At 41.4% G+C, this 27,283-nt stretch overlaps 1 protein-coding gene across 1 annotated transcript; it reads right to left on the bottom strand.

The window, feature by feature from the left end:
* Positions 1-23,873: 23,873 nt before the first annotated feature.
* Positions 23,874-26,728, bottom strand: LOC136200758 (DNA (cytosine-5)-methyltransferase DRM2-like). Its single transcript, XM_065991187.1, has 9 exons — positions 26,661-26,728; positions 26,445-26,570; positions 26,251-26,350; positions 26,120-26,166; positions 25,798-25,950; positions 25,591-25,657; positions 25,318-25,400; positions 24,516-25,202; positions 23,874-24,380 (listed from the first exon to the last, which is right to left on the bottom strand). Exons 1-9 carry the CDS (start codon positions 26,661-26,663, stop codon positions 23,937-23,939), a joined length of 1,710 nt encoding a protein of 569 aa, XP_065847259.1. The 5' UTR covers positions 26,664-26,728; the 3' UTR covers positions 23,874-23,936.
* Between the last annotated feature and the right edge of the window lie 555 nt (positions 26,729-27,283).

The following is a 27,283-nucleotide window of genomic DNA, read 5'->3' as shown; positions in this document are numbered from 1 at the left end:
TTAAATCTAATTCAATCGTTTTGGGTTTCCGAACTACCAAAGATGGATCATAGTCGAAAACGGAAATTCCTAAACGACGTTTTTTATTTCAAAACATTATTTGGAAATTCCTTTTAAATTACAAACTTGTAATTACAACTTCGATACCCGAACTACCTTTTATCGGATCACGGTTCGTATTGGGACATTAAAACGAGGTTTTTTATTTTAAAACAAAACCGAATTTTATTTAACACGAAACGAAAATTAAATAAATACGCTAATTAAATAAAATGTGACAAAATAAATAAATGACTAAATGAATAAAAACTATAGCATAAAAATAGAAGAAGAGAATAAATTAAATAAAATAAAGAGTCTAGTCCTCGGATAATACCTTGAATTCGGTATCTGACAGTTGAAGCCGATTGATTCCACGAACCACGAGCTCCCGTTTTTTTTATAAAAAATTTAGTAAAAATTGAACTTAGGAAATTTAGAGATTTTCAATTTTTAGGAAAAAAAATGTTTTTTCCTAAAAAAATCAACTTCCTCTCTCTAGAAAAATATCTAGTGTGAGAAGCTCTCTAAGGATTCCTCCTCTCTCCCTTCTTTTTTTTTTGCATGGGGATCCGTGCCTTTTATAGGCAAACGGGTCCCCGGACCAATGGGCGACGCCCAAAAGAAATTGGGCGTCGCCCATTGGGGTTGGGCGGCCGCCCAACCTAGTGTTGGGCTACCACCCAACAATGTTGGGCGGCCGCCCAACATTTGTTGGGCGATCGCCCAACAATCGTTGGGCGATCGCCCAACGGCGTTGGGCGAGCGCCCAACGCTAGGTTGGGCGCCCGCCCGACGACCCTCGGGGCGTGCCTCGAGCCATCGGGCGTGCGCACCCCGCGGCCGCCGAGCGCGCGTCCCCGGACGCTCACACGTCGCGGCCGCCGAACGCGCACTTCGCGCTACCGGGCACGTGCGCTCAGCGGCCCACGAGAGCGCGCCCCGTGCCACCGGACCCGGGCATTGCTCGGACGTTGAGAGCGTGCCACTTGCAGTGCGTCCGACGGACGCCGAGCGCACGTCCCGTGCCGCCGAGCGGGCGTTCGACCATTGTCGTCCGCGTGCCGGATGCCGCTAAGCACCCGCGCCGTGCCGCTAATTTTCCTTCGCTTATTATTCTTTATATATTTTTCAAAACTTCCGGAATCAATCGCTTCAACCGTCTTGTTTTCAGGTTTTCGTCACAGGTCCTCCGACTCGGTGTCTACAGTTGCCCCTACTTTTCTATTTTGACAGTGATGTGTGTGTTTCGAAAACGTTTTTTTTGCTAATGCAACACATGCAATGTAAAACATATAAAAGTAAAAGACACGTAAAGAGTAGGAGGGAGCATACATGACCTTTGCGCTGCGCGCTCCGGCGTTGTTCTCTGATTTCTTCAGACTCTGCTTTGGGTTGCACCGTGCTGCCTCTGAATCGGCTGCTGGCGAATGTCCCCCTTTTCGACTCCGGCCTACGTTGGCTGACTGCGATGAGAACGGCTTTAAAGCGATTTGGACTACGGCGGTGGGGATGATGGCTCAATAGCTACCCTAGTCTACAATCTTTGGTAAAAACGGCTCAAAAGCTACCCTAGTCTGCGACTGCGAGGATGATGGCTCAATAGCTACCTTAGTCTACAATCTTCGGTAAAAACGGCTCAAAAGCTACCCTAGTCTGCGACTGCGAGGATGATGGCTCAATAGCTACCTTAGTCTACAATCTTCGGTAAAAACGGCTCAAAAGCTACCCTAGTCTGCGACTGCGAGGATGATGGCTCAATAGCTACCCTAGTCTACGATCTTAGATAAATATGGCTCAAAAGCAACTCCGGTCTGCGACCATGAGTCAGATGGCCCAAAAGCAACTCCGGTCTGCGATCGTGAGTCAGATGGCTCAAAAGCAACTCCGGTCTGCGACCGTGAGTCAGATGGCTCAAAAGCAACTCCGGTCTGCGACCGTGAGTCAGATGGCTCAAAAGCAACTCCGGTCTGCGACCGCGAGTCAGATGGCTCAAAAGCAACTCCGGTCTGCGACCGCGAGTCAGATGGCTCAAAAGCAACTCCGGTCTGCGACCGCGAGTCAGATGGCTCAAAAGCAACTCCGGTCTGCGACCGTGAGTTAGAAGGCTCAAAAGCAACTCCGGTCTGCGACCGTGAGTCAGATGGCTCAAAAGCAACTCCGGTCTGCGACCGCGAGTCAGATGGCTCAAAAGCAACTCCGGTCTGCGACCGTGAGTCAGATGGCTCAAAAGCAGGGATTGTTTCTGGATTTTCTTACAACACTGTTGTCTGTATTTTCTCACTGGAGCTTTCATCTCGGAGGTTCAATAGGAACGTGTTTTAGTCTGAAATGATATAGACTAATGATTGTTCTTTTGTTGACTGTCGTCTGTATTTTGACTGGTGTCGCTGTTCTGTAAAAAATGACTGTGGTCTGGAGTTCATATCTTGACAATGTTGGTCGCTGTCTGGAAGAAATGCAGGCTGAAACGGACTGCAAATCGGAGGTCTGTGCACCTAGTAATTAATTATTTACTTTTTACCTTTATGTCAAATCGTACTTTTTTCACTATTTACGGGAATGCCATTCCCTTTTCCTATATAAGGTGGTGGGGTTTCATTTCAACCCCACACATTCTCTCTCCTCTTTCTCTCACTAGACTTCAATTTGGATTATTCTCGGGATGGATTTAGATGAATGGGATGGCACTAGAGGCATGGACGAGGTTTACGTAAACCTGGATAGAGTGGATACCTTTCACGACCCTACGACGCATTTGAGCAGGACACGCTGCAACGAGGTAAGTAATTTCTCACTTTTATTCGATTCGAACTCTAGGCTTTAGCATCCCTATACGAACATGATTTGCATGCTAACCCTTAGACTGCCTTAGAGGACTTTAGCTAGAAAACGTGAATTCCTTTATTTACAAGTAACACCTGTTTATTTTTGTAAGAATGCGCGCTATATGCATGTGAATAGTGACACTACGAATTTATGCATGCTAACAGTAAAAACGACGTGAATAGTGAAGACGTGAATAGTGAAAACTTGAATAGTGCAAATGAATAGTAAAAACGTGAATAGTAAAGACTTAGCTAATGCACGTGAATAGTAAAAACGTGAATAGTGCACGTGAATAGTAAAAACATGAATAGTAAAACCGTGAATAGTGCGCGTGAATAGTAAAAACGTGAATAGTGCACGTGAATAGTGAAAACGTGAATAGTAAAAACTTAGCTAATGCACGTGAATAGTAAAAACATGAATAGTGCACGTTAATAGTAAAACGTGAATAGTGCACATGAATAGTGAAACGTGAATAGTAAAAACTTAACTAATGCACGTGAATAGTAAAGCCTAATCTATGCTCCTCGTCACCGCAGACGAGGGTGGATTAAAGAATTGACTAAACCTTACGTGAATGACCCTACATGAGAGATTTTTACAGAAAATTGGTCCTAACTGACCGGATGTCTCTAGGTTAGAAAATGAAAGAATACATAGTCTTAACGCGTTCTTATCAATTGCATGCTTTAGGAGCTGTATTTAAATTTTCTTATCTTGTTCCTTTTTAGTTCATTGAGATTTCGGGGACCACCGCCGAGGTTCACTCGTGGTATGATAGGCTAGGCGCCGCGGCGAGAGCCCGCGTGCGTGAGTTGGGCTTCGAGCCCTTTATTGCAGCGCTGCCCCGCACCAACGGGGTATGCGATCCTTTTGGCCTACGGGCCTTGTGTGAGCGGTGGGTTGATTCGACCCACACCTTCCACATTTCCTTTGGGGAGATGACTATCTCGCCTCGAGATTTTTCGCTATTGACCGGATTGCGAGGGAGCAACACTCCCGTCCCTTTCCATTTTGGTATGATGCGACCGCGGGTCGACCCTGCTAGGCTTGCTGCCTTGATTGGACCGGGAGTTCGTCTATGCGCCAAGTCTACTCCGACGAAGTTTGTTTCCATCGCGAGCCTCTTGAGTAGATGAGATTTTTGCGAGACTGACGATACCGACTTGGCGGTTCGTAGCTTCTTGGTATATGCTCTGAGTGAGACGATTTTCCGCACGAAGGGCGGGAAGGTACATGCGAGCCTCATTCAGGCGCTCAGCGATTTGGATGCAGCGGCTTCCTACGATTGGGTGGGGGCAGGTTTAGCCTTTCTTTACAAGTTTTTGGATCTGACTTGCCGAAAGCGCAAGGACTTCGGTGGTTATACCTTTGCTCTGCTGGTACGTGACGCCTTCTTGACTTATCCGTCTTATCTTCTTCGCATTTTTCACACTCCTAGTCCTCGTTTTTACCGCAGGTGTGGGCGTATGAGAGACACATCCTTCCCAGCCGGTCTCGATCTCGACCGAGAGTACTGAGGCCGCCTTTCATGACTCAGTGGAGGGATTTTGACTTGAGCGCCGAGAGGAGTCGGACAGTGTCGCGGCTTCTGGATCGGATCGACTCGCTGACCCTCACACAGGTAGATTTTGCCTAATCACAGCTTGATCCCTAGGTTCTGACTCTGCCGGATATGTCCCATCTTTCATGAAGTTCACGATATCGAAATACCATGGTTTTTCATCTGTCCCTAACAGCATTACGTCCTCGTAACATGGTTTGTGAGATCTTCTCAATACCAACGACTTCGAAGCAAGGTTCCGGGGGTTGTCCCAAACTGACACCAAAGTAGCCAAGGCATCCGCCGCCTGGTTCTGTGCTCGAGGAATATGATAGAAACGACATTCCTTGAATCTTTGTGCCAACCCTTCTAGCTGATCTAGATATGGACGTAGTCTTTCTTCTCTTACCTCCCAGTTTCCTTGTGCCTGTTCAATGATCAACTTTGAGTCCCCCCAGATTTCGACATATGACGCTCCCAGTGCCGCTAATGACTCTAAGCCATAAATGCACGCTTCATACTCAGCCATATTATTGGTGAGAGGGAAGGATAACTTCTTGGCCATCGGGATCCTTTCTCCTTCCGGTGAGGTAAGTAATACTCCTACTCCGGCTCCATTCGAATTAACTGCTCCGTCGAAGAACATTTTCCACGGTATAACTTCGATTGCGTTCAAGTGCTCATCGGGGAAATCATAACTTATCTCTTCTTCCTCTGCATTCAGGGGCTGGTTGGCCAGAAATTCTGCCACGGCCCTCCCTTTGATAACCTTCTTCGTTACATATTCAATGTCAAACTCGGACAAAAGTAACAACCATCTGGCTAACTTCCCCGTCAAGGATGGAGTTCGGTATAGATACTTCACGGGGTCCATCCGAGAAATAATGATCACTTTATACGATTGGAAATAGTGTCGCAGTTTCTTTGTCAACCATACTACTGCCACACATGTCTTTTCGATCATGTTGTACTTGAGCTCGTACTCCAGGAACTTCTTACTCAAATAATACACCGCGTGCTCCACACCGGTGTCTCCCTCTTGAGCCAACATTGCCCCAATAGATCGCTCCTCAATCGCTACATAGAGGAGAAGCGGCTTTCCTAGTTTAGGCGGTCTCAGCACTGGCGGATTAGACAAATAGCTCCGGACGCTCTCCAAAGCTTGCTGACACTTATCATTCCAAACAGCGGGTTGGTCTTTCCTTAGCAACTTAAAGATTGGCTCGCAGATTGCGGTGAGTCTTGCTATGAACCGACTGATATACTGAACCTGCCCCAGAAACCCTCTCACTTCCTTCTCATTTCTCGGCGCCGGCATCTCCTGTATGGCCTTCACTTTATCAGGATCCACCTCGATTCCCTTATTTCCGATTACATAGCCTAAGATTTTCCCCGACGAAACGCCGAAAAAGCACTTCTTCGGGTTTAGCCTTAGCTTGAATTCTGCGATTCGGGCCAAAAACTTCTCGAGCGCGGCAAAATGCCCTTCTCTTGTCTCTGATTTGACCATCATATCATCCACGTAGACTTGTACCTCCTTGTGTATCATATCATGGAACAGTGCTGTGGCCATTCTCTGGTAAGTTGCCCCGGCGTTTTTCAAACCAAACGGCATTACCCTGTAACAGTATGTCCCCCACTTAGTTGTGAATGAGGTTTTCGCTTTGTGATTTTCGGCCATCTGAACTTGCATGTAGCCCATGAAACCGTCCACATTCGTGTGTAATACACTTGACGCTGCGCTGTCGATCAATACGTCGATATGAGGTAATGCGAACTCATCCTTGGGGCATGCCTTGTTAAGATCTCTGTAATCAACGCACATTCTCACTTTGCCGTCCTTCTTTGCGATGGGCACCACATTTGCGACCTAAGGGGGATAGTCGATTACTTCGATGAATCCTGCTTCTAACTGTTTCTTCACCTCCTCTCTGATCTTATCTGCCCATTCTGGTCTCATACGTCGGAGCTTCTGCTTTACGGGCTTCGCTTCGGGGTAAGTTGGAATGCGGTGGGTTACGATTGATTGATCAATTCCAGGCATGTCTTCGTATGTCCAAGCGAATACAATTTCGTATTTTTTAATTATTCTCTCAAATTCTTTTCTCTCTTCAATAGTTAATGCTTGAGCAATTTGTATAAGTTTAGGATTTTCATCCGTACCAAGATTGAAAGTTGACATTTCTATTGTATTGATTTCAAATGCAGGCATGTTATATGAATGAGAATGCATGGAATGATCATGATCGACATCAAGCAAGTAAGCAAAATCAGAATTCATTTCATTGATATCATGGGTGATTACATCATCTGACTCGAACAAAGCAGTAATACAATTTTCATCATTAGGGCCTTCGGACTTCTCGTGAATTTTGGAGGTGCTAGGCTCATCTCCCGCTCCCACAGTCGCTTCGATGGTGATGACCTGCTCCTCGACATTTAAATCCAGCATCATGATCTCCTCGACAAAGCAGCTCGCCTTTCCTTTGCCCCAGTCGGCAACATCATTGAAGATTTCGAACCCTGGCAGAATCTTCCCTTCCGTGCTAGTCCATGCCTCGGGGGTTCCTGAATATGCCTTCCCATGCCCCTCGCTCACAAAATACTTCCTTAAGCCTACTTTTCCTTCAGCACTCGCATTGGACGGACTCCCCTGCTCATATCCCAAACCTCTCCGGGTTTTCTGACTCTTAAAGTCCGGAAACTCTGGCAGCCCCTGATGGTATGCTCCTAAACCCATTCCCGGGATGAAACCTCCCTTCATCATTTTCACCACATCGGTGGTCATGCTCGACTCGTAAATCCCGGAGACTTGGAATCCGGAGAAAAGTTGAGGCTTAATTCCCAGTGCTGCCACCGAGCTCAATTTCTCAGCTCTAATTGTTACTATCTCCTCCCCGAAGGGGAACTTAATCATTTGGTGGAGCGTGGAGGGCACACCTCCTAACTTATGGAACCAAGGGCGTCCCAACAGCACAGCAAAAGTTACCGGGATATCCAACACCGTGAACTCAGTTTCTTCCTCGTGTGACCCCACTTTCAACTTGGCCTTGAAGACTCCTTCAATATGCCTACGGCTGTCGTCATATGCTCTAATCACTGTTTCAGAGGCCGTCAAGTCTCCTCTTTCCACTCCCAACTTCGACAAGAGTTTCAACGGATAAACATTAATGGCCGATCCATCATCGACCATCACACAGCTAGTCTTCTTCCCGTTAATTTCCGCTCGGATATACAATGGCTTATTATGAGCCTTCCCCTCTTCTGGGAGATCCTCGTCGGTAAATGTGATCTCAGTCTTCTTTCGAGCCATAATTGCCCCTACTAGCGCTGCCGGCTTAGTATCGGTGGAAATAACCAAATTCTGCAACTCCTTCATCAGGTTCTCACGATGGTACTTAGAATGGCATAAAACTTCCCAGACCGTAGACTTAGCTTGCGTCTTCTTCAACTGCTCAAGAACTTGGTCATCGGGCTTAGGAGCCGACCCTTCTCCAATCTCAGTCTCTACCATTGGTGCCTTTCCCTCGGCCACACGACCTGCTCTTGTCATTACCGCAATTTCCGGCTCATCATCCGATTCGTCCCAAATGTTAATAGGAACCCTTCGATTGGCATCCTCCTCGTCCGAGGAACTCTCCCAAATGTCCACGACCATTAAATCCATGACGTGAGGAACACTCGGATTCAGGAAAAAGGGATCCGTCGATCCGTACAAAGCCCAACCTATCAACTCATCATAGTCACGGAGGGACACCCGGCTCATCCTCCTTGCGGCCAACGGAATAACACCTCGTTGTATGCACATAAGCTGCACCTTATCGCTCATTGTCTCATTACACTGCTCATAACGGTGCCTCCACCTTCTAGCATAATCCACAAAATGTTCCTCGGGGAATTGACTAATCCTGTCCAGATCATCCAGGGATCCCGTCCATGGAATGTACATTTCATATCTCGCCACAAAGGCACTTCGGAGCGGTATCCAATGACCCATCTCCTCCTCTGATAGACCCTGATGCCACAATAAGGCTTCACCCATCAAGGTTTCCGGAAAACAACTCACACTGCAGAAATCCGGCGTCATACATATGATTGCGAAATATCCTCGCATGCTCCACAGGATCCTGGTATCCACCATACCTAGGCATTGCTAACACCGCATCAGGTGTTTAGTAAGACGGGGAGTCAGGGGTTTGCTCTGCCAGCATCCATACTGTATACTCCTTGATAAATCTTTTCGTCATTGCTGCCCAATCGGTCTTAACATACATCGGCAGCGACATGTACCACATTAACGGTTCACCCATCAACGAATTACAAAACAAGCTAGTGATCTCTTCTTCTTTAAAACCCAAGGGTGCCATAGCCGACAAGTAAAAATGAAGGTGTTCCATAGGATCCTTATTGCCATTATACTTGCTAATCCTCGGTAGCGGACGCTTGATAGGTCCAATCTGCATTGCGAAGCGCTCTGCGGCCCTGTCCTCGGCTCTTTGGTACTTTTCTAAGAATAAATCTGATAATTGATCCCAATCATGCTTGCAAGAGTCGGGTAATGAGTGGAACCATTCCAAAGGCTCGCCTACCAGCGAATGATGAAACCACTGAGCAATCTCATCTACTCCGAAGGATTCAATAAACATGTTGTGCATATATTCACGCAAGTGCACCTCGGGATCTCTCCCTCCACTAAACAAACTCAAATCTGGCACAATAGTCCGAGACGACCCTTCTCCGGTCTCTTTAGCACTATCCTCATCATACGGTGCTCCACCATCTGACCCTTCTTCCATCGGTTCATCCTCTCGTTCCTCACCCAAGAAGGACACATACAGACCTTTTCCCACATTGCTTTTTTCGACGGAGTCCAACAACTCCTCTACATCTTCCTCAAAGGATTCCATCACTACAGTTTCTGTCAAACCAGCTCCGATCACGCTCACCCTATGATTAGGCAATGGATTGCGCCTAACGGAAGGGTTTGCTGACGAAGGATCAGCTATCTTCTTCTCCTCAATCAAATCTTGGATTTCGTGTTTCAGCCTCTCGCAATTCTCAATCGTATGTCCATAACTGCTGTGGAACTCACAGTACCCTCTAGCCTGAATCTACGGAGTAGGTTGAGCTTTGTTATACGGGGTAAGGGCTTTCAACAATCCCTTTTTCTGCAGACGCTCGAAAACTTTAGCATAGGTCTGATCGAACTTGGCGAACCGCCTCTTTTCAATAGCATTAAGATCAACCACTTTCACTGCTGCAGATTCCGTACTCGCGCTAGGCCCTCCGGCACTATATCCAGACTTCGTCCACTTGGTATAAGCTTTCTTCGGCTCCCCATCACCTTCGACAGTCAAGGCACAACTATACATCTGATTGAAATCCGTAAACGGCATATACCGCAACTCATTCTTGATATACGGCAACGTGTTTCCAACCACCATTCGGATCTGATCCTGCTCGAGCGGCTTTTGTTTCATCACTGCGGCCTTAGCCCTCCATCTTTTCACAAAATCGGAAAAGGATTCCCCAGCCTGCTGCTTAGTGCTCTCTAATTCTTTCAAAGTGACCTCCAGCATGGTGTTAAAGCTATACTGAGCGATGAACGACTTTGCTAATTCCTTCCAATCCCTTTTTGTTACCATCGGCAATGCATGAAACCATGTGAGGGCAGCCCCCTCTAGATAGGTGTTAAACAGCCCCAGGACTTGATCCTGAGTCAGGATCGTGTGCTTCATCACAGCAACATACTGATTCATGTGAGCGGTGGGATCTCCAGTTCCATCGAACTTTTTCATGTTGGGGAGCCGAAATTTCAAAGGCAAAGCTGTTGCCGATAAACAATTCTTCAAGTTATAAAAGTCCTGACTCCCGGAACTTCCTCCGCGCAAGTCCTGCACTTCCTGTGTGATGTGTTGCTTCCACTCCTCTTCCTTAGCTTTCTCTTTCTCTAACTGTTTTCGGATATAATCCTGATAATCCTCCTCATTCCCAAAGCGAGGGCCATCGTTCACCTCATTCTCAGCACGCTTACTACCACTCTTGTTGTCCTTTAGTGCTAACTCAGCTAGCTGGGCCAAGATCGCGGCCAGCTGATCATTGATATTGTTCACAAAATTCTCCAATTCATCCACTTTCTCGTCGGTCGCAGACATACTGACGGAAGACTGAGTATACCCAGACGAAGATGATTCAGAAGCCACAACTACTGATTCCGAACTGTCTACTCGTAGCTGATCAAACTGTCTGACAAGCCGATTACTCTCGCGAAACCACAACCGCTTAATGATGACGTCTGCGTGAACGGTACCCATTAGTATGTATGCATGATTTTTATATGCATGATTCGTGGTGTGTGCGTTTATTTATTTACGATTATAAGATAAGAAGAACAAACGTTAGTTCTATTTACATGTATCACAACATCTCTCTTCCACCCTTATTCCTCCACACACTCGTCGGTCCAGGTCTCTTTTCTAGGATTTTGGTTTTTGGCTCACATTGCGGTCCAGGGGACGCGTGATGCCGTCGATTATTGCGGGAAATTAAATCATTCATCAGACAACACAGTTCGTTTTGACGTATCCACGTTTGGTGACTAAGAAATTGACCAAGTTAGATTGTCCTTTGAGAATAACTCATCTTTTGTCCTTTTGCGAGACGCATTAATTCGGGTTTTGACTCCCTTTGAGCGTATCTCAGTTTTTAGACGTGGTTCGAGTTATTCTTTTAGTTCAATCGTTCGTTATTGTCGATGACTCGTTCCCTTTTGTTCGCGTGGGTTCGTGTCTCGATTTTGGATTACAACGGGATCTTTTGGATCTATCGAGAGACGTAACCACATGTTTATTTAGTGATGGAATCACTTTTGGATTTTATTTTAGGGAACGGACTCATCGCGTAACGTGTTTGTTCTTAGCGTCGAGGATCCGTTTGCTCATTTTAGCTACGTTAAAAAGACGGCGAGTCTTATTTTGAGCGCACGGTAACCTTTCGGCTAGCAACAGTTCGTTGTTCTTCCCAATCCACGGGATATATCGTCTTAGTGTGGTTATAGAAAATCAACGTTTCGTTGAATCGCATGCTTATTCAAAGCGAGGACATCACCGTTCTCTTTCCTTTAGGCACGAATTAAGCAAACACGTACATCGGGCCATATTTCTTGCAGTTTTGGTAACGGTCGAAATGATCGAGTCGTTAGTCAAAACCTGCAGTCTCGTCCATATGGCGCAATTATATGGTTTGGCTTAATTCGGCTTTGTGATTTTAAACGGGGTATACACTCGTTCGAGGCACGTACTCAACGACATTGGTTTATTTTCTTTAACTACTCTCGGTATTGATATATATCGTAGATTCAGAATGATTTTGGTCGTTTAGTTCATTTTTCTCTTCTTTATTTTCTTAGTCATCTGTACGGACACATCCATTTCTCTTAAGAACGACACGAGGCATAATGTAAAAGCTCGTCTTTCATTCGGAAGGGACGGGCTACTTGTGCGAAACTTTTCGCGTTATGACAGGGTCGTTCAGGACAGAAATGTTCTTCATTTTCGTTTCGTCTTGATCTCGTTTTATCCCAATTTATTAAAGAATGTGAATAACGGCTATTGTTAATATAGTCTTTTGTATCGAAATGTAATTATCCTTAACATTAAACCGATTCATACTTAATACGTGCTTACGTCATAACACATTTCCTGAACACGTGCCTTCGTCGGGACACCGAAAGGGACAAGGCGGGTCGCATATGTTCATTCATATGAGATGACTAAGTCGTCTTTAGTTCAAATCGTTTCGATGTTTTAGGGTAATTAGTATGTCGATTCATGAGTATATATTAACGCATCGTCTCATTTTCTTTACATAATTTAGGATTAGACACGTATCATGGCGGTTTGAAAACACGAACTGATTCATTTATCACATCAAAAATAGTAACGGGTAATCCTATGGAAACTTCTAAGGCTACTATATGATGACACGGCTGACCGCGGGACCTCACAGGACCGCACAGATTCGCCCCTAACGAATGGATGGGGACCCTCTGGCGCCTTACTGTAAGGGGGAACTTACGCTAGCCTCTTTCGAGCGACGAATGGACTCTCGCTAGAGGTTTCGCGGAAATTACCCAAAGGGTTTGCAATAATGCATATGAATGCATACGAAAAGAAGTAAAACGATCCGTCCCCGTTAAGGGCTTATTACACGCCTTCCGGAATCAAATTTCTCGCTTCCCCAGCAGAGTCGCCACTTGTTAGACGAGGTGCCGCGGCCTAATCTCCCGGGCGGACCGGGGGGTGGACAACCTCATGGCGACGTAAGCGGTGATTGGCGCCGAAAGCAACCAATCGTGGAATCAAGCTGCTCGGCAGGACCGGAGCTCGGAGATATGGAAGAGTCGCCACCCACGAATGGGAAAATGAACACCGATCCCTTGCGGGAGACCGGTGTAGGTTCGGGAAACTTAGGTATGAACCACCGGCCTCCTACTCAGCATGTTAGGCGATAACGGACTATTCGTATACTTCTTTAAGTTTAAAATTCATTTGAAACCCTTTTCTTTCTCTTTTTAGAAACCATTTTGAGCATATGATATTGAAAAGCCACCTCAGTAAAGAATCACCCATTTATGTTTATACATACACAGAGAGGGAAGAAAGAAATGATTTATTTACAACCGTATTTAAATGTTATGTTGTGTGTTTATTCTACACTAACTTATTTCCCCAAAACGAGTTTTATTTACATGGTTCGCACCTTAATCGCCGTTGGAACGATTTAGGAGCGTTTTAAAACCTCGTTTGATGAAGCTTACCCGAATCGCCGTTGGAACGACTCGAGTATTTGAAAACGTTTGAGATAAAGAACCTTTTAATAAGAAAACGTGGTTAAACATACAAGTCAATTTCATTTTGTACAAATCCTTTAAGAAAATGATTCAAAAATCTATTATTTGCAAAGAAAACGATTTTAATTACAATGATCCTTTAATCCGCCTTTGGAACGGATTAAGGTTTTAAAACGTGGTGTTTTGAAGACGATTTGAAATATTAACAAGAATGACTCTATTTATTTACATTAGAAAAAAAACTCATTAGTTTAAATAATTCAATTGAAAACTCTCTTTTTGTGATTTATTTTCCCCACTTATTTAATGGACTCTCTAATTGTTATAATTACAACAATAAACTTATTTTAACTAATATTTAGACTTAAATAAAGCCCATTTGAAATATGGACCCATGAATGGGCTCAAAGGGTAAAGAAAATAATTTGTACATACGTATATACATTTAAATCAAAAATAGAATATAAAATAAGAGTTAATACAAAAGAAGCTATATGTATATATAAAAATAATAGGTACAATATATCTATACTTTGAAAATGTGAAAATAATAAGTAAATCCTATAACTAAGAAAATAATTCTTATCCAAAAATAATTTTATTCAATAATCACTAAAATAACCCAAATGTTCCAAAAACTATACATATACATAACTACTATAGTTTTAAATACCAAAAATACCATATGCTAATATATATTAATTATTTCTCAAAATACCAAATAACTAACATTTAAAACATAATCCAAATTAATAAAGAGGAATACATATATATACTTATACTTATATTGTAAAATGGAATAAATAATAATATACAAATATTCTAGAATGATTATATATGCTAAAGTTCTAAAATAATTTGAAAAACATATGTTACATATTTATATATATGTACTAAGGATTAAAAGTTTAAAAGTTAAGAAAAAGGGACTGAAATGGTATTTTTTACATTTTGGCAGATTTACCGACGGAAAATCCGTCGGTAAACAGCATTTAGTGACAGAATAGGTAAATTACAGCAGCACTCCTAAATGTTTCCAGATTTATTCAAAAGCTTTAAATTAAATCTAATTCAATCGTTTTGGGTTTCCGAACTACCAAAGATGGATCATAGTCGAAAACAGAAATTCCTAAACGACGTTTTTTATTTCAAAACATTATTTGGAAATTCCTTTTAAATTAAAAACTTGTAATTACAACGTTTTCGATACCCGAACTACCTTTTATCGGATCACGGTTCGTATTGGGACATCAAAACGAGGTTTTTTATTTTAAAACAAAACCGAAAATTAAATAAATACGCTAATTAAAAAAATGTGACAAAATAAATAAATGACTAAATGAATAAAAACTATAGCATAAAAATAGAAGAAGAGAATAAATTAAATAAAATAAAGAGTCTAGTCCTCGGATAATACCTTGAATTCGGTATCTGACAGTTGAAGCCGATTGATTTCACGAACCACGAGCTCCCGTTTTTTTATAAAAAATTTAGTAAAAATTGAACTTAGGAAATTTAGAGATTTTCAATTTTTAGGAAAAAAAATGTTTTTTCCTAAAAAAATCAACTTCTCTCTAGAAAAATATCTAGTGTGAGAAGCTCTCTAAGGATTCCTCCTCCCTCCCTTCTTTTTTTTTTGCATGGGGATCCGTGCCTTTTATAGGCAAACGGGTCCCCGGACCAATGGGCGACGTCCAAAAGAAATTGGGCGTCGCCCATTGGGGTTGGGCGGCCGCCCATTGGGGTTGGACGGCCGCCCAACATTGTTGGGCGGCCGCCCAACATTTGTTGGGCGAGCGCCCAACGCTAGGTTGGGCGCCCGCGCGCAACCTCCGTCGGGCGTTCGCCCGACGACCCTCGGGGCGTGCCTCGAGCCATCGGGCGTGCTCACACGTCGCGGCCGCCGAACGCGCGCTTCGCGCTACCGGACACGTGCGCTCAGCGGCCCACGAGAGCGCACCCCGTGCCACCGGACCCGGGCATTGCTCGGACGTCGAGAGCGTGCCACTTGCGGTGCGTCCGACGGACGCCGAGCGCACGTCCCGCGCCGCCGAGCGGGCGTTCGAACATTGTAGTCCGCGTGCCGGATGCCGCTAAGCACCCGCGCCGTGCCGCTAATTTTCCTTCGCTTATTATTCTTTATATATTTTTCAAAACTTCCGGAATCAATCGCTTCAACCGTCTTGTTTTTAGGTTTTCATCACAGGTCCTCCGACTCGGTGTCTACACCGAGGTACATTCAAACCTATTCATTTTCGAATTCTTCCACATTGTTGATAAAGAACGGGTGCTAGAAGGAGGCCCGTGGTCTTTTGATGGTAATATGCTCATAATGGTAAACTAGAAGCCGGGAGAGCTGCCAGAAAAACTAGAAATGAACCATGTGGATATGTGGGTGCAAGTCTATGAGTTACCTCTAGGTTGTATGTTAGAAAGTATAGGCAAACAGATAGGAGATTTCATAGGGATCTTCCTGGATTATGATGTGAACAATAACAGTGCTTTCAAGCGAGCTTATATGCGGATTCGAGTGGTGGTTGATATAAGGCAACCGCTAAAACGCTGCAAGAAGATAAAAAAATCAGAATCTGACATAACTTTTATTCACTTCAAATACGAAAGGCTCTGTAATTTCTGCTATATTTGTGGTCTTTTGGGGCACACGGACCGGTACTGCGAGCGGCTATTCCGCCTCCCTCCAGCAGAGATCACAAGGGAATGGGTGGATTGGCTTCGTGCAACTATGCGTCGTGGTAATAAGATAAGTGGATCGCGCTGGCTGAGAGAACCAAGTAGTAGTTGTGTCACTGGTAGAAAGAACACTTGAAACCACCGCGGGATATGGAAAGCAGGCTAGATCAGGATAAAAGTCAGATTGTGACAAATGAATCTGGGGATAAGGAGGGCTCCCAGGATGTGGATATGGAATTAAATAAAGAAGCTGAGTTGGAATTGCTTGAAGCCCGCAAGAGAAGGAGAGCAGAGGGTGGTAAAGAAGTAGAACAGCCAGAATTGGGCACGGGACTAGATGATAATTCAGGGGTAGACTCTTCCAATAATAATCTGGATAAGTCGACCACTCAACCGAAGAAACCGGCGAGGCCTGCGGGACAGGTCCGCCGACCATCATGAGTTGTTTAAGCTGGAACTGTCGGGGTCTGGGTAACCCCCGGGCAGTTCGGTCACTTGGTGAGTTGTTGAAGGCTCATAGTCCAGAGTTTGTTTTTTTGATTGAAACTTTAGTTAACAAGTCAAGAATGGAAGGATTGAGAAGTAAATTTGGCTATGTAGGGTGCTTCACTGTTGAGGCTAGAGGGCATAGTGGAGGGTTGGCATTGTTGTGGAAGGGGGCAAGCATTATTTCAGTAAGGTCCTTTTCAAACCATCATATTGAAGTTGTTATTCAAGACGCGAGGCTAAGGGATTGGAGGCTAGTGGGGTTCTATGGCTTGGCAGATCGTAAAAGGCATAGTGAATCCTGGGAGCTTTTGGGGAATATTGCAAATAGCTCTACCCTTCCTTGGGTTGTGATTGGTGACTTTAATTGTATTCTAGACAGGAAGGAGAAGATGGGAGGTGCAATCTATCCGCAATCCCTTATACAGCAGTTTGCGGAAATCATTGCTTCAACCACCCTAATTGAGCTCCGTATGAAGGGCAGTCCGTATACATGGGAGAAGGGAAGAGGAACGAGGTTATGGATTCGGGAGAAACTTGACAGGGTGTTCGGGTCACATGACTGGTGTGATCGGTTTCCACTATATGAAGTCTCTAATCTGGTTTCACCCTATTCTGATCACTCACCTATCCTATTACAGGTGTATGGTCGACGAACTGGCAAACGGAAAGGCAGATTTCGGTTTGACAGAGCCTGGCTATGGGAAAGGGACTTTGAAGGTCTGGTCGCAGGAATTTAGGGGCAGAATGGTGGAGGTGATATCTGCGCTCGTTTGGCTAGATGTTGTGAGGCTATGGAGAGATGGGGATGACACTTTCGCACAAAATTTACTCGTAAAATTGAAAATTGTAAGCTGATGCTGGAGCAGATTAGAGATTGCACTGATGCACAATCGGTAGAGGAGTCCATCAAGATTAAAAATGAACTGAACTCTGCCATTGAACAGGAAGAAAGCTATTGGTGTCAGAGAGCAAAGGCTTTCTGGTTAAAGGATGGGGATTCAAATTCCAAGTTTTTTCATGCATGTGTGAAAGCAAGGCGGCATATTAATACGATCACGAGTCTCACAGATGAGAATCATGTGGAAGTGTCTAACCAGGCTGGTATGGGCGAAATTGCTGTCAAGTATTTTGAGCAACTTTTCCAAAGTAGTGTGAGACCAAATTATGGAGCTGTGGCTGTTGTTGCTGAGAAAGTTACTCATTCTATGAATGAAGAACTAACAAAAGAGTTTACCTTTGAGGAATTCACCAGTGCAATTAAGCAGATGCATCCTGACAAGTCGCCGGGCCCTGATGGTCTTAATCCAGGTTTTTTCCAAATTTATTAGCCTTTGATTGGTATGAATGTTTTTGCTGCCTGTTCTGATTGGCTTGATAAAAATGAATTTCCTGCTAATTTGAATGATACCATTGTCACTCTGATCCCTAAATGCGAGGACCCTCGTAGAATGACATATCTAAGGCCAATCTCTCTATGCAATGTTTTGTACAAAATAATTGCAAAGGTTTTGGCTAATAGGCTGAAATTGATACTTCCTGAGCTAATTTCTGAAAATCAATCTGCTTTTGTGCCTGGAAGGTCTCTAATTGATAGTGTATAGATAGCCTTCGAGCTTATTCATTACATGAAGAGGAAAAATAGAGGCGCCAAGGGTGAGGTGGCTTTGAAGATTGATATTAGCAAGGCCTATGATAGGGTGGATTGGGGATTCCTAAGAGAGACAATGAGAAAGATGGGTTTCTGTGAAAAATGGATTGAGTGGATTATGCTCTGCGTAACAAAGGTTTCATACTCTATAGGGATTAATGCGAGCATGGTTGGTCCGATTGTCCCTGGTAGAGGCCTTCGTCAAGGGGACCCTCTATCTCCGTATCTTTTTCTATTGTGCGCAGAGGTACTGTCCCAACTGATCACAAGAGCTGAAAGTAGGGGAGAGATTACGGGTTGTCGGATATGTCCGGGTGCCCCGAGTGTCACTCACCTATTTTTTGCAGATGATAGTTTCCTGTTTTTTCAGGCTTCAGAGGAGGAATGTGTAAAAGTGCGAAGTTTGCTTGCTGAATATGAGGAGATGTCGGGTCAGGCGGTGAACCTAAGCAAATCTGGAATCTTCTTTAGTTCGAATGTGAGAATTGAGCTTAAAGAGGTGATTAGTGATATCCTCCAGGTGCATAGTCCTCTTGATACCGGGCGTTACCTGGGTCTCCCCTCCCTGATAGGTAGATCTAAGCGATCAATCTTTGGCTTTTTGAAGGAGAGATTGGCAAAAAGGATGAATAGCTGGACCTTTCGTTTCCTATCAGCCGCGGGAAAGGAGGTGTTGCTTAAGTCTGTGGCCCAGGCGCTTCCAACGTTTTGTATGAGCACCTTCTTGCTACCCAGGTCTACATGTGATGAGCTACAAAAGATGATGAATTCATTCTGGTGGGGTACGAAGGAGGATGGCAGTAAAAGGATACACTGGTTTGAATGGAAGAGACTTTGCAGGCAGAAAAGGGACGGGGGATTAGGATTCCGTGAATTACGGGACTTTAATCTGGCGTTACTTGGTAAACAGGCATGGAAATTGATAGATGAACCGAATACAGTGGTGAGTCGCATGTTCAAAGCAAAATACTACCCAAGAGAGACTTTCCTAAATTCCAAATTGGGCACTAATCCCAGTTTCGTTTGGAGAAGTGTATGGAGTTCTATTGAGTTGATGAAGTCTGGTCTGAGATGGCATGTTGGGAGGGGGGAGAGTGTCCTTGCTCATCGTGATACTTGGATTTTTGAAGGGGAGAAGCTGTGTGTGGGACCAATTGACAATGTTAGCAATATTGAGACAATGGTCAACACTCTCTTCATCCCAGGAACGAGATTGTGGGATCACGGTAAAATTAATTTGATATTTGCACCTGAGATTGCTTCTATGATTGGAAGGATGGTAGTCCCACCCTCTAACAGAGAAGATAGATTAATCTGGCACTTTACGGCTAATGGGATTTACTCGTCCAAGTCTGGATATAGGCTACAAGCCATGGATGGTGGGAGGAATCGGGAGGAACAAGGCTGGGTTAAATTGTGGAAGCAAAGTTTACCACCTAAAGTGAAGATGTTTGTATGGCGAGTAGCCACTGGGATTCTGCCCCTTCGTACTCGCCTTGCCGATAGGAGAGTCCCGATACCAACTTCTTGTTTATTATGTCCAAACAATTTGGAGTATGGTTGGCACTTATTCTCTGGGTGCGATTATGCAAAACAATGCTGGCTGTTGATGGGAGCTGACGCTCCTAGAGAAGAGTGGGATAGAGTGGAGGATTGGGTTGTTGATATGCTTAAGAAGAGTGATAACGAGTTAATAAAGCTCAATATCGCTGTGCTCTGGGCCATTTGGACAGTGAGGAACGAAGTGCTGTGGAACTCGCACAAAAGGAATCCGCGTGAAGTTATGGCTTATGTGCTGAATTTTTTTGATGACTGGATGAATGCCTAGCGGAGTAAAAAGGGAGGGATGGAGGGAGAGGGTGTAGGGGGCGAAGATCTAACTGGCTTTTGTGCAGGTTTATTTGCAGGTAATCGAAGGATAACATGAGAAATTCATGGCGCACCTGCTGATGTTTCTGGTGTGAGGAGCGCAGTTGTTGATAACTCAGGCGAATGTCTTCAATCTGCTGCGAGATTGCACTTTGCCGCAAGTACGAATGACCCGGAAATGGTATTTGGAAATCTCCCTCAACAAAGAGATTGTTATGCGCAACATAGTGTCCGCAGATCAGCTACAGCAGAAAGAAACAGGGATGATAGACCTGTCATTGCCGATTGTGGAATTCATACTGGTTCGAGTGGATTAAATCCGCGCTTGAACATTGCTATCGAACTTAATGACAGCAGATCTCCGTTGCAAGTTGAGCGAAGATCTTACGAAGGCGAGGTTAACAGCGAGACGGATACAACAAACCAGAGGCGGCACTTCAAATGGAAAAAACCGGCGGCCGGAGCTATCAAATGCAACACAGATGCGGCTATGTTCGTAGATACAGGTTCCTTTGGGGCGGGAGCAATCCTCAGGGACAGCGAGGGTAATTTCATCTCAGGTTATAGCTCGCACATGCAAGGATTAGTTACAGTCCGACTTGCGGAAGCACTGGCACTAAAAGAGAGTATCTTATGGGCTAGCTCCATAGATCACCCTGAAATCATCTTCGAGTCCGATGCTAAAAATGTGGTTGACGCCATTATGTCAAACCATCGGGATTTAACAGAATTTGGTAGTGTGATTCATGAAGTGAGAAGGTTACTTAACAATCACCCAAGGTTTTCGGTGGTTTTCGTTTCAAGGTTAGCGAACGAAGCAGCTAATGCTCTTGCAAGGCTTGCTCGGTCCTATGCTAATTATTTTATTCATTATTCTTTACCTGTAAACATTCAAGGCATTCTAATTTGGGATGCCATTTCCAGTGATTAATAATACTTTCGTTTTGGTTCAAAAAAAAAAAAAGATTTATATAATCACTCAATAAATATTTATTAATAACTATTAATTAATTTCTTTCAAAAAAAAAAAATTATTAATTAATTAATCGTTCAATATTTTTTTCAATTAATAAGTATTGAATAAATTATTTTGTTGGATAAAAATTATTGATTGTATATTAATTGATTAAATGTAAAGTATTTTATAACAAGTGAGTCCTACAAAAGTTAGAAGTAAGTGAATGTTACAATAATATGTTATTTATCGGTGTTATTTATGTATATGTGTCAAGTGAAATGAAAGTAACAAAAGTTTGTTACTTCCACTAGACATGCTCTTAGGAATCGATTAAGTTTTATCAAACAAGTTTATAAAAACAACTATTATCAAATCATCTAACTAAAAAGGTAATTAGCTAACATCTAATATAATCCGCTAACATCTGTTTGCCAAGCATGACCCTAGATTACTAATTATTTCAATGAAGTGTTTCACCATAATGAGCTGCGAATGGAGAAAAAAACTAAAGAGGATGGAAGACAATGACTCTATGTATTCTAAGTAAATGAATTTAAGGTTCGTTTGTTTTACCCACTGTTTGTTGTTGGAAAAAGTTGCTTTTCCAAAAAGTAGAGATTCTATGTTTTTGTAAAAGACTATTTTTAGGTGTAAAAGAAAAACATGAGGTAACTGACCAAATACTAAAACTCTCTATTTTTCAGGTGTAAAAGACTATTCACCGTTAGATATAGGCTTATTAAATCTAAGCCTTAGGATGCTTTGAATCTCCACCTTACGATTCTAATAAACCTAGATCTAACGTTGAATGAGCAAATTCTACTTGCTCATTAAGGTGCATGTGATCAAGACTGTTTAAAGTAAAAAGGCAAACGGGAGCATGAAAGGAGTAACCAAACATCCCTTTAATTGTTTTGCTTTTTAAGAGTTAATTAGGAAAAGTTAACATGTGGTTAATACGTGATAAAGTTATTTTAGTGGTTGATATGACATGTTAGGAAAAATATATTTGACGTGACGATTTATATATCATGTGACATGTCACTTGATGGAATTTAATGACATATGTAACAGAAACATTAAAACAAAAAGCTTAATGTGTTAAAACATAGTTCACAAGGAAGGTCCTGACAAATTATGAACCCCATGAGAAGTAAAAAATAAGGATCCGTTTAATAAAACAATTGTACGTAGAATTTTAAAATATATTACTATAGATAATAAAAAAATATATTTCATTAATGATTGTGCAGTACATATTATTACGTTCACCAAATACTTTTGTTATGTAAAATCAAAAAAATGTTTCATAATTTCTTTAGATTAACCCTCAACCTATATTTAAAAAGTTAATTAGACCACTTTTATGTCTAAAATAACAATTATTTGAGCTTTTAAAGCCTCAATGACATTAATATATAAATAAAAAAAATTAAACATTTAGAATTTTTTTGGGCCCCTCCATCTAGACCGGCGCACTCCCGGCCTAGGCTCAGAGCCGACCATGATAATTAATTACGAGCTTAATGTATCTAGGCTAAATATATAAACTTTAATGATTTTAAGGATTAAAGCCTTAATCATTTATTTTTCTATATTCAACCCCTTAACATTATTCATATATTAATGTGAGGCTTTTTTTTTTTTGTTTGAAAGGAGAGGTTTTTTTTATTAAAAAAAAAAGCCTCAATGACATGCCATTAATATATAAATAAAAAAAATTAAACTATATATATATATTTTGGGCCTCCTCCAGCCCCTAGGGCCTAGGCCGGCGTACTCCGGTCTAGACTCGGGACCGACCATGATAATTAATTAAGAGCTTAATATATATAGGCTAAATACATAATTAAGCCCATGAATTTTAATGATTTTAAGGATTGAGCCTTTAATTATTTATCTTTTTAGATTAAACCCTCAACTTTAATTTTTATATATATTGAGCTCTTCGCTAACGATTCCGTTAGCTAAACTGCCAGTGAAGAGCTCAATGTGTTTACAAATTAAAGACTATGCGTTTTTAATCTTTAAAACCTTAAAAATTCAAGACTTATTTATATATTTATTTATCTTATTATTACTTTTTATAAGTTAATAAAAAAATAAAAAAATCTGTTTTTTCTTGGGCACAAGAACTAAAGGATTAAAGAAATTGAAATGAAAAATAATATTTATGAAAATTACTTTATGTGTTGAATTTAATTCACAATTTTACTTCCAAACTAATATACAAAAATAACTAATACAAAAATATACCTATAAAATAGGTTATATTAACTAATGTCATATTAGGTCCTATAATTTTTATAACTTTTATTGATTAAACCCCTAGACTTTCTAATTTTTATTGATTAAACTCCTAATCTGTAATTTTCACACGCATTTAGCCATTTACTAATGGTTTACTTAACAGAACCGTTAGTGAGGGCTTCAATGTGTGTGAAAACTAGTTCAAGGACTTAATCTAGAAAAATGAATGATCGAAAACTCAATCCTTAAAACCATTAAAGTTCAGAGGCTTAATTATATGGGTTTAGCCATGAATCAATTTAAATGATTAGAGACTTATTAAGTAAAACTTGAATTGATCAACGCTTCAATATGTTTTTTCCTTTAAAAAATTAGTAAGATTTTTTTTATGATCAAAGTAATTTTTTTTTATTTATGTACTTCAGATAAAATATTATGTTAGAGTGTGCAACTTTTGCCTATTTTTTTGGTTTATTAGATGGAGAAAACAAAAAACCCATTCAAACCAATTCTACTGCTTTGGTTGATTTACAAAGTTGTATTGAGTAAATTAACCCTTCTCAAAAAAAAAAAAAGAGTAAATCAATAAAATAAAACGACTACAAACATAAGAAGTTTGCTGAGATAATTAAAAATAATTACTATTCTTTATCCAACATTAGAATGAATGATATCTAAAATTAAACTTGGAATATTAATAGAACCGTATGAATCAAATTTTGCTTATTTAAACAAAAACAAAAACAATCTCTAAAACAAAAACAATAATTCAATTATTTGCATTTTTTCTTTTCATAATACGCTTCACAGAATCCAAAATTCGCGAATAGTCATAGAAAAGTGAAGAGTGTTCACCCTCTAAACCAGTACGACTAACTCGATTGCTACCGGAAAGATTGTTACATGGGCTTCCACCAATTATCAGATCGAATCCTCCAAATGATTGAATAAATTTCTCTAATTTATCTTCTCTTAAATTTTGGACATCTTCTAAATCTATCAAATTCCCAGTCTGTTTGGTTTCTTCCCACCAACACCTTACTATGTTTCTACTGGCTTCCGACTTCTCAACTGACACTACATTATTCAGTTTAATACCCAGCCGGTGAAGAGCAACTTCTGCCCCTCCTATTCCTGAGAATAGAGACAACACATTCATGCCTTCTGGGAACAAGTCTTTCAATACTGATAGATGGTATGCAACTGTATCAATCTGAAACAATTTATCAATTTAAAAACCATATATTAGATTGGAGAACAAGTTGAATGTTAGAGGTAAATGACTCCCTTAGACCATATTTGCAAAACTTTAAACAATAAAAATGTATTTGCAAATGCGTAGTCTTACCTGAAATGAGTTACCGAGCGATTTGTATCTATCAGTCCTATTAGTACCACCTCCTCTTGTGTGGTTTTCAGGAAAACCAAGAATCTGTTCTATCTCATTAGGCTCAAGTAGGGCAACTTTGTTTCTTCCAACCCATACGAGATTGTATTTCCTACACTCCTCAAGAACAGACTTCTGGACACTTAAAGGAGGTTCTCCATTATAAGCCCCAACAATTTCACGAATCTTCTCCGTCAATTTCCCACTCCCTGAAACTGTTTTCAGGCAATTTAATTTCGTCCTGGTGTCCCATGAAGGCCACCATTTCTTTGTCATTGGTAGTGCTTCATGTATGGTCAGTGGAGGCATTGGAACAAGGTGAAATCTGTTATGAATTGGCAGATTGTGAATGTATCCTCTTTTCCTTGCTGCAGCACAGATATGTTTTGAATCAACAAATTCTGGCTTCACTTCATACAAGCAATCTGAGATCTCTTGCCAAACTCCTTTAGGAGCCATCGCCACATTCTCATAATAAAAATAAGGTGGCCCTATTGCATCTTCTGGAAGTGTTCTATGGGTCAAGATATTCGAAACATTTGGTAGTCCGAATCCGACCATGGGATTTGGGAGTCGTACCATCTCATCATCTTCATATGCTATCTTCAGCTTCTTCTTCTGCTTAGAGTAATGATGATACATTTTCCTCTGTCAAATTGGAGCAGAAAATTCAAGAAAACAATCACAAGATATGTTGCACAGGCACAGAAACCAATATAAGAATTATTTTTAAAACATAACCTTCAAATTAAGGGAGAATTACCTTCTCTTCTGGAGCGTCAAATGCCCTTGCAATTTGAGCAGCACAGATGAAATCTGCCAACTCTGCAATTGAGGCTTGCTTTCCTGAACCAGAGAATACAGGTCAAAGGCTAAATTTAGTTGGTATCTTGAACTTACTTAAAGAGATCAATTGGTACTTGAACTTGCTTAAAGTGACTAATTGGTACCGGAACTTAGAGTATATATAGGTCAAGGAAAGTTAGAACTGCAAATGTTCAAAAAAGAAAGTAAGAAACAAGTTAAAATAGGTTACCACATCTCTCTAGAGCTATTGAACTATCCTCCTCACTGTAACCCATTTTTGCCAGCTGAACAACAACCTGAAAATGAACTCATAAATAGGGAAAATAAATCACAAAAGAATGGACAACAGATAAACATCAATATGAAACTCAGATGCGTTTTCTATAGATTTATAAGCCAGGCAATGTTGAACATACACTAAAACTGATATTTCTACCTCATTTTCATCACTATCTGTGTCTGAAAAACCATCCACGAAGGTCTCGTCATATTCTGAAACATCATCACTATCAGAGTCAACATTTTCCTGTTCTTCAACATTTGGCTGTTCTTCAACATTTGGCTGTGTTCGAGGAGATTCTTCAATGGCCTGAATTTTTTATTGTAAAAGATAATATTCCATTAAAACAGAAATTACAGGTAGAAGATATTTTTTTTTTTGGATTAAAAGAAGATATTATCTCACCGTAAAAGATAACATTCCATTAAAACAGAAATTACAGAAGATAACTTTGGATTAAAAGCAGATATTATCTTACCGTGTATGTGAGTAGAGTCTCTAAAATTGAATCTGTATTCCCTTCCCCTAAACATTTAACACACTATGGTTAAAGATGAGAAATTAAACATGAAAGTTGGAGTTCAGATCACAGGAAGACAGATTTAATACCATTAGACTGAATTGCGTCAGCAACCATTTTTTCTGGAAATCCCATTCCAATAAAACAATCCATCACCTTGGATCTAGAACCACTCGCAGATGAGCTTGCCTTCATTCAAATCAAATTGCTATCTTAGATACAAACAATGCCCTTTATACATGTAATGTTTATTTCTTAAGACCAATAAAGTGATTCACATTACCTCTGTTACTCTTGGCATAGCTTGTGCAGAAGGAGGTCTGAAAGTAGACCCAAAATTCTCAATCTCTCTTTCATCTTCACTGTTCCAGTCAAAATTTTCATCATCACCAGAAGAAGAATTGCCATCCTGTTGAATTTTCATCATCATCTTCAGTGAAACTCAAACTATTGGAAAAACTTGAAAAATAATTTCTAACAATGGAGGAGAGATACATACCATTATAATTTTTGCAGATGATTTTGAAAAAGAAGAAGAGATTATCACAAGAAGATTGTGTGGAGAGTCTGTTTGTGTCCAGATACTTAAACCAATAGGCATGTGTCAAACATGGAAAACAGCTTAAGATTCCTTATAAAACAAAATTCAAATTTGCTTATATCAGTTTCAGTAAATAATTTATTATTTACTAAATTTGTCTATATTACAGATTTTTATTTTCAAAAACATGAATGTTGGTATGGAAGATGTTAAGAAAGTAAGGCAGTGAATATTGCTAGCAAAGCAGTGAGCATATGTTCTAATTTGACTTTTCTTGCATTAATGATATTTCCTCATAAACTACACGGGGACAGGCAAAATATAACTGGAGCAAAAACTTTGAGGGCAATAATGAAAACACAAAATTGTTAACCTAAATTTCTAGCGTGAACCTTTTATTTTCTTAATAGTGTTTTAAAGGGATGAGGTAATATATAAAAGGGTGTCAATTTCTGGCACCATTAAGACAAAAAAAAAAAAAAAAAAACGGCCCGATCGCACTACGCGTCCCCGCTGAGCGAGGGTCCGGGGAGGGGTCCCACCACAAGGGTGTATTGGGGGCAAGCCTTTCCCTGCCAATT

The sequence above is a fragment of the Euphorbia lathyris genome, chromosome 7 (assembly GCF_963576675.1).
Source record: "Euphorbia lathyris chromosome 7, ddEupLath1.1, whole genome shotgun sequence".
In the NCBI taxonomy this organism is placed as follows: domain Eukaryota; kingdom Viridiplantae; phylum Streptophyta; class Magnoliopsida; order Malpighiales; family Euphorbiaceae; genus Euphorbia; species Euphorbia lathyris.
The sequence above is the reverse complement of the archived record's forward strand: the minus strand, read 5'-3'. Positions and strand labels throughout refer to the sequence as shown.